We start from the raw sequence: 8643 nt of genomic DNA on the forward strand, positions 1-8643 counted from the left end.
ATTTGTTGAATTTATTATTCACTAATACAGCCAGAATTATATATCACATGATCCCTCAGAAACGTTCTATATACTCATTATATAACTAATTTATATGCTAAACTAAACTTGTACTAAATAAGTTCTTACATTTATTGATTAACCTAATAAAACCACAAAAGAAAATACTGAATTAGTACACTCTAAATATAAAGAAATATACTTTTTTGTTTCTCCGGACTCTTGTGGAACAAAAGAAAGCAGCGAGAGTGTGTTATATTATGCAGATTAATCTCAACTGAAGTTAAGATAACAAAGCGTTCTGGTTAATAATACGATTTATTAGTATATTACATCTCTCTTGAAATAATGACAAAAAAAGCTGCATAAAAAATTTGATGAAGGGATTTGATGCGCAACAAGTTCTCCCGATTCGCCAATATATTTTTCTATAAAATAATCTATAGCTTGTTATTATTAATTATTGATAAACATCAAATAGTTAATTAAAGTTTTAATAAATGTTATGGCTATTAAAAGCATTATTATTTCAAACTTAAAAATAATTCCATTTTGACAAAATATGAGAACCTAAAAAATTGTTAAGAAATAACCAAGTCGATAAATGTACGTTCAAGACCTTTTATCTATTAAAATTTCAAATAAATGTGCATTATTTTGTTGTAAATTAAAAAATTATTGAGGCGATTCCTAGTAATAACCCCATGAGCTTAATAATGAATTAGATGGTATAACGTTTTCCTTTCTATCGTTATCTATTATAATTACTTTCGATAATAGTCGTTTTTTAATAAAGTTTTTCACAATTTAAAGAAAATTTTAGTATTTTTTCCTTCAGTTGCAGTAAAAATATTATAGTGATTAGTTGTGTGCTTGACAACAGAATATCTATATCGTGATTCAAAATGAGTTTGTACTCTTCTGCTAGTATTAAGGAGGTTCAACTACCTCTTTGTCCAGGCAAGTGAGGTGCAAACCGCAATATAAAAATAGCAAAATTGAATAGAAAAACAATGTGAAATACCGAAATATAAAATTCGTGGCTTATACACAGTACTATAATATGAAATATAGTTTAAATTTATATTTAAATACGAAGAGTAGTGTAGAAAAATGATGAAACATGTTAACCTGTGCTAACATCTTAACAAGGTGTATTTGTTCGAGGTCACAGAATGTAGTTTCTGCCCATAGAGACGTAAACTGCTAACCAAAGCTTCCAGCTTCTTGCTCTGAGCCAAGAAGAAAATGTTGTGCCATGTTTATGCACAAATACACCTGTTCTGGTCGTTAGAGTATCCAAAACTCTAAGAAGATATTTTAGCCAGAAAATCAATTCCATCAATTTCAAACTCTTGGAATCATATCAATGTAATAATCACTGATATGTTTTTTCGGTACTAGCCTCTCTCCTGACTAAGAGCTTGCAATGTTCTGCTCCTCTGAGAGCATACATTCCTATTATTTTTTATTTGTCAAAATAATTAGTTAGTGATAATCACTAACTAATAGACATTTCAACTTCGTTCTTTGCAAAATATTTTTCAATTCATAAATGAATATTATAAATATCAATATAATTTATTAATAAAAAATTTCTTACATATTACTATAGCGTTATGTGTAATAATTTCTGGTGGGTTACAAATCTCACTCAGCTTAGGATGGAGTACTGGCGAAAACGTGCCTATAACTCTTCAATATCGACTCTGCTGGTTTGTCGCATATGCAGTGGGTGCTTTTTTAGTAGCACCACTGATGTCAATTGTGCAAAAGAGATGGCTAATGGTAAGAACAATATTTCTGTTGTTATTTATTTATTAACATTTATTTCCCTCCTAGATGTTATGCTGCACTCTCGCATTGGCAAGTGGTTTGATTTTTGTCATTGTCCCCAACAATTATGTTGCAATTTTAGTTGCACGTTATTTGAATGGATTTGCCAATGGTTTTGCTACAGTGCCGTATTTAGTGCATGCTGCAGAGGTTTGCACTCTAAGTCGAGGAGTAGCTCTGGCAATAGAACAATATTGCATATCTATGGGAATTATAATAACACTTGCTTTTTCCTATTCTATACAAACACTTGCTGAGGGCATTGGTAACTTAATAGTTGGTATTTTTACTATTGTGACAGCTGCAGTTGGTTTGGGAATTTTATACTTTGTTTATGAATCACCTATATATCACCTACGAAAAAACGATGAAACTCAGGCTTTACAAAGTCTTCTTCGCTTCTACCGACCATCTATTATGTCAGAAAAGGCACGAACACAAATGATTGAAATTAAGGAATATGTTAAAGCAAATACAGAAAATAGCGGATGCGAGAATTTCTCCGGAAGTCTATTTGCACTTATAAAAGTTCTACTTTATCGTTGCATGGTTGCCTTCAGTTTCTCATTGCCGCTAAATGAAGCATTTTTAGTTTCTTCAGTGTTAAGTGTTGGTTCTTATGTTTGGCCTGTAATAGTTTTTAGTGGTTTGCGATTATTAGCTGCAATAGTTGGAGTAACCTTAATAAATAAATTTGTATCTAAAATCATTTTTATACCAAGTTTGTTAATAATGGGTGCATTGACTATTGGCATTGGAATAGCATTCAACAAACTGGAGTTTACAGTCGTATTGGTACTATCATTATTAACACAATGTTTTGCTGGAATCTTTGTGCCTAGTACTTCCGCCTGCCTAGGCGAAGCATTTTCCATGATATTGAAGCCATACTTTATAGCTTTTAGCATTGCAATAGAGCAAGTTGTACATATCATAGTCATATGCACTTTTGTTTTTTCAAGATATGCTATTTTTATATATAGCATAGCAACTGGTGCTATTATGGTTGGTTTAAGTTTTATCTTTTGGATAACTTTACCAAATTTAAAGAAAAATACATTATTGGAAGCTGAGAATCGTTACAGTAAAATAATCAACATAAAAAATTAATAATAAATATATATGAAATTAAAAGCATTTCCTATTTTTATTAAACAATTTGTCTCTATATTTGATAATCAATAAGTGCACAGCTTTAGTAATACAGCGTTAGTAATAGTAATAGACTTAGAGTGAATTCAATAGATATCTGAGCTGCAAGATAAAATTAATAGCGTCATTAAGAAATGTTTTTAATGATATACCCTTCTCTCAGTAATAAATTTTATTGGCAATGTGAAGTTCTTTAGAATTATATAATGTAAATATCTGCACGAGTACATATGTTTTCTATTATTACTATGTTATGAATATGTTAAATATACTTAAGATGATTTTTAAATAATTTAATAAATATAGCTAAATGATTAAAATTTCATAAAAATTAAAATTTTATATCAACGTTTTTATTAAACATCTTTAGCAACACATATAAGTAAACGTCAGGGCATTCCTAAAAACTTTCTGATTGTTACATGCTATACTGTAGGCATGCTATGCTTTCAGTTAAATCACAATTCTTAATTTTAAATTTAAAGGGCATTATTTTTGGCGTGGATATACTTCTTTATTCTAAGGTGACGTAGAACCAAAATTTCTTTCCTGCCCACCTTCTTATAATATTAATTTATATTAGAAACAATAAATTTACATTTGATGTGAACATAAATGTATGCATAACACTACCCTAAGTGAAAAGTCTCGACAACATATAACTAATAACTATCTACAAACAATATAATTATCATTAATTAATTTGTAATTATTATCTAAATTATCTATTTACCTTATTATACTCAAATCAATTATTATAATAAATTCAGGGTATATTCATTATTACATCTTAGTTGAACCAAGATAATCTTAAGAAATAGGTATATAAATTATGTTAGTATTTCCATTTCTACACTATTGAAGCTATTCTCGCAAAGCAATATCAGTTGTTACGTTCTTGAATACTCATATTACCACAACTACCATATTTCATCAAACGATAGCCTGATCAGCTATTATAGAATACAATAACAACGCTGTAAAGTAACAATTAATCTAGTGCAATAATAAATGTACTTTGCACAACAAAAGTTTAGGCATATTAGACAAACGCATATAGACCCATATATGTTTGATATGGACCTGATACGGAGATAAGTTAAACTCAGAACATATTATGATACCTTAGGCTACAAGTATATCAAGTTTTGTGCAATGAAGAAGTGTGTGTTTTTAAAGTAATTATTTTTAAATACTTTAATACAATTATATACTTTTGACTTATTTATTCTCAACTTTCTATTATGAAAAATTTCAAATACAAATAAAATTATAATTTTGAGATACACTTCTACATAAGCCGTAATTCTTTCTTTCAGAGTAGCAAAAAAATACTCGTAACTCACGAAAGCAACAACAATGGTCTTGAAATCTCCAGAGTTAGGTTTTACTCGCAAAAATTTCTACGTCTTAAGTTTTAATGCAGTCATATTTAAAAATCAATCTATTCTGAATGTTCACTGGAAATATATTGCAAAATTCCAGTCATTCGTTAAAATTATATGAGCATTTCATTTACTAATAAAGTCAAGACATGAGGCATAAGACTTAAGGTTGTTTTTTTGCAAATTTGAAAGAGACAATTACGGCTATAATTGGATTTTTATAACGTTATAATTTCTCTTGAGGACTTTCAGCCCGTCTAGTACATTAAACTATTATTCACATACTACTACTGAATTAATGACGTAATATACTAATATATTTATATGTTTGTTAATGACATGACTAAAATAAGTATATTTTATCGATTTTTATTTTTTATTGATAAAATATTTTAGGGTATTCTAGTAGATATGCTTTGTATTGTAAAACATTTTGAAATATTGAGTTACGAAGAAACCATTTTAACTTTGCACTAATGACTCATAGCTTTCAGTGTAGTTCCCTTAAAACTGATACTAGTTACCCTTATCAATAAGTTATATTTATTATTAAAATATACATATAAAGTTATATGTTATTATCAAAAAATTAAAATTATTTTTTATCTGAATACGAAATATAATCACCCTATAGTTCGCATTGACATACTTTGTATATATTAATGTACATATGATCTACATATTATAAATTAAAATTTAAAGTAATATTAGTTGTTATAAATTATAAATATTTTTACTTGATCTTTATATGCTGCAATTTAATTTCTGGAATAAATATGTGTGGATCTTACAATTACTTATATTGCATTTCCTTTAATAGTAAAATTCTTTCATAAAAATATTGTTCTGACTTTGTTTTATTTGTTATAAAAATTTAACATATTTATTATATGTCTTTTCTCCGAAAGAAAGTATAAATGTATAAATAAATACATCGTTGTAATGAAGTTAATTATCACGATTAAGATATCGTGATTAATTAATTAATTAATAATTAATTAATTTTTTTCTTGATCTGCTCCTATATCTGGAAATACTCTTTGAATATCTTTCACAAAAATCTTACCTCAGAATTAAAGGGAATAAATTTTCTCTAATCGTTATTTTATCAATTTCAAGCAAATAATAATTTTAATATTATAATAATATAATATCTTCTTTTTATACTATATATACTTTTTTATACTTTCTTCCTTCTGTTATTTTGATCAACTCAATACCTTTTGTAGTGTTTCAATATACGTTAATTCATCATTTTCTTATCTTGTAATGTGTTTTTGTTTTTTGTATTTAAAAACATATTATGATAATATATTGATAATAAATGTGCAACAATGTTTTATAGTCCTGCTACCCAAACAATTTTAATTTAGTCTATTTTATTGTCTTATATCGAAAACAACGAATTTAAAAATAATCGATAAAGAGTGAAACGTATAAGAAAATGTCGGCTAGATGGACAAATCAAGCGCAATCGAATTCCATGCTAGCAGGTGAATCATTAGAAGTGAACAATTTCATAATATCGAAAACATTTATAATAGCTACAATATGTTAAAATAATATATTAAAATATTCTTAAACATTGAAAAAACGTGAAATAAATATCAAAGACGTTATGTTAACTTAAATCATGGATTGCATAAAATATACAATATTATCTAAAATAATAATTAATTAAATTAAAATTAAAATAATAAAATTAAAATTAATGATTTGAAAACAACAACTGATTTAATGTAATCAAGGAAGACTTTTATAGAATAAATTTCTGAAGTCCTTCACGCTGTTATTAAATGCCAAGTTACTTTATTCCATTATGATTTACTTATATACTAAAATCCTAAAAAAATTGAATTAATTTCTATTTTTTTTAAATATTTAAAAAAGTAAACTAAAGTAATGAATCATTTTTATAACTTATGATATACATATATAAAGATAATAAATTTTGAAAACATTTAAGTCAAGTTAATAATTTAAAAGTTAATGTATGTGTTTTTAAAGTGTAAATATATATATTAAATAAATTGACATTTTGACAATGTTGTTTTTAGCAATCTGAAATATTATCATACTAAACCTAAAATAGTTTCATGAAAAAATCTCACTAATCCAACAATCATTCCAATCCTTAGGTTTTTACTGACTGTAATACCTCATAAAAATTGACTTATAACTTATTTTATTTTTAAATTATAAAGGAACCCTGTTATTCATACCTGGTGGTATGAACTTGGCTCTTGGTCTTGGGTGGAATTATTATATTTCCGTTCCAACAACAGAGCATTTGCAGTTTAGTTGGTTCATTGGATTTATTGTAGGTGCATTCATAGCAGCGCCACTCATAACATTTGTGCAAAAAAGATGGTACATGGTATGTAACTAATAATTTATTAAATACTTTATTTTCATTTATTCACAACTTTACAGTTGTTCAGTGGCATATTGGTTCTAGCCGGAGGCATTATCTTCACAAGTGCACCCGATAATTACGACGCAATATTAGCCGCACGTTATATAAATGGATTTGCTATTGGTTTTGCTGTTATACCATTTTTAGTGTTGGGTAGTGAAATTGGCGTAAGATCGTATCGTGGCACATGTCTTTCTCTGGAACAATATGGTCTGGCATTGGGTATTATGATACAAATCGTTTATGCAACACAATGGTCTTCTTACTACGACTTCTCTGCTAATCGTCTTCATGGCATCATAACGATTGTAATAGCTGTATTTGCGTTAGGAGCTACTTATTCCATAATTGAATCACCAATCTATTATTTACGTAAGGGTGATGAAGGTGCTGCTCTAGAATCATTACGTAGATTGCAACGACCATATGTAGTAACTGATGCGACACGCGCACAACTTGAGGAACTTAAGTTATACATGCAAGAAGATAGAGATATTTATGCACCTCGAACACACATGCCCTTACTTAAAGCTATTTTATTCCGCGCTATGGTTCCCTTTACTTTTACACTACCACTAAATCTTACGATTTTCTTTGCAAGTACTATTAGTATGGGATATGTGGACAGTTGGCCACCAATTGTTTATGGTGTACTACGCTTTTTGGGCACATTCCTTCCATTGTGGTTGATGGATGGTTTAGGTCGCAAATCTGTATCATTATTTTCTTTATTAATTATCGGAGGACTCACTATTGGTATTGGATCTATTTTCAATGACTCCGTTAACCTTTTAAGTGAATACAAAATGTCTGTAGTTTGCACACTTTCGCTATTAATACAGTTCTTTGCTGGTTTGTTTGTGCCTGCAACCTCAGCATTTTTGGGAGAAGCCTTCCACTTGTCAGCGAAACCATATTGCATGGCTTTATGCGTTATTGTAGAACAAGTCATACAAATCATCATCATATGTACTTTCACGTTTGGAGCATCGTCTATATTCGCTTACTGCATAGCAACAGGCGTTATAATGATTGTTTTCACCTTACTCTTCTTCGTATCAATACCAGAGACCAGAAGCACTACTCTACGAGAAGCAAACAATCGCTTCACTCAAACAGTATACATTAGTGTCTACTAATTGCCTTTGAATGAATAACAATTGCAATCAAAATTAATAACTTATTAATATATTTTATATTTTATGTATAAATAAACTTAATTTTATTAAATAATTCATATTGTTTTTCTTGAAGTCCTTTCTAAAAGAACACGCATTTCGATATCTTTTCAAACGGCTAATATTTTAATACACCCAAACATGTTGTCTTCATTTATCAAATTTTTTGCATTCATATCTATAAGTATCGTGTATATGTTTATGAAGAGTATACATAGAGTATACATGTGCGGGGGCTTATACGTGGCGTGGATTTTTAGAGATCGGTAACTGTCAATGTAAAAGATAAGATATCACTAATTTGTTAAGCGCTGTTTAAAAAAGTAAGCTAATTAATGACATTATTTTCAATGTACGCAATATTTTTTTACTACTTATGTTATCATTCGCTTTTTATCGTTTATAGAGAAATAAATTTTTATATATTGTTAAAGCTTTCTAGTATCTTTTATTTACAATAATATCTTTTTGCATGAAAAAAAATAAAGACATGAATTATTTAATAATGACAATATTTTTATTTTTAATGTAAAACTTCCGCTTCCTACAAATTGTTTCGCACACTGCACATATATTATATATAGCAAACTATGTACTAGTATTTTTCAAAACCAAAAATCGCATATATGCTTAACATATGAATATGATTTATAGGAATACATAAACATTTTATCGA

At 28.2% G+C, this 8643-nt stretch overlaps 2 protein-coding genes across 2 annotated transcripts; both read left to right on the forward strand.

The window, feature by feature from the left end:
* The first annotated feature begins 905 nt into the window (after positions 1 to 905).
* Positions 906 to 2946, forward strand: LOC119667207. The gene is made up of 3 exons (XM_038076496.1): positions 906 to 960; positions 1616 to 1788; positions 1843 to 2946. Exons 1-3 carry the CDS (start codon positions 906 to 908, stop codon positions 2944 to 2946), a joined length of 1332 nt encoding a protein of 443 aa, XP_037932424.1.
* Positions 2947 to 5756: 2810 nt separating this feature from the next.
* On the forward strand, positions 5757 to 8022 carry LOC119675600 (facilitated trehalose transporter Tret1-2 homolog). Its single transcript, XM_038086807.1, has 3 exons — positions 5757 to 5866; positions 6578 to 6750; positions 6807 to 8022. Exons 1-3 carry the CDS (start codon positions 5818 to 5820, stop codon positions 7926 to 7928), a joined length of 1344 nt encoding a protein of 447 aa, XP_037942735.1. The 5' UTR covers positions 5757 to 5817; the 3' UTR covers positions 7929 to 8022.
* Positions 8023 to 8643: the final 621 nt, after the last annotated feature.

Source organism: Teleopsis dalmanni, chromosome 1 (genome assembly GCF_002237135.1).
Source record: "Teleopsis dalmanni isolate 2A chromosome 1, ASM223713v2, whole genome shotgun sequence".
NCBI lineage: Eukaryota > Metazoa > Arthropoda > Insecta > Diptera > Diopsidae > Teleopsis > Teleopsis dalmanni.

Excerpts from the sequence above, each read along its gene's own strand:
- LOC119667207 (XM_038076496.1), top strand. The coding sequence starts at position 906 with ATGAGTTTGTACTCTTCTGCTAGTATTAAGGAGGTTCAACTACCTCTT. Across the intron at positions 961-1,615 it reads TCAACTACCTCTTTGTCCAG|CGTTATGTGTAATAATTTCT; the intron begins GCAAGTGAGGTG and ends ATATTACTATAG. Across the intron at positions 1,789-1,842 it reads TGCAAAAGAGATGGCTAATG|ATGTTATGCTGCACTCTCGC; the intron begins GTAAGAACAATA and ends TTTCCCTCCTAG.
- LOC119675600 (XM_038086807.1), top strand. The coding sequence starts at position 5,818 with ATGTCGGCTAGATGGACAAATCAAGCGCAATCGAATTCCATGCTAGCA. Across the intron at positions 5,867-6,577 it reads ATCGAATTCCATGCTAGCAG|GAACCCTGTTATTCATACCT; the intron begins GTGAATCATTAG and ends TAAATTATAAAG. Across the intron at positions 6,751-6,806 it reads TGCAAAAAAGATGGTACATG|TTGTTCAGTGGCATATTGGT; the intron begins GTATGTAACTAA and ends ACAACTTTACAG.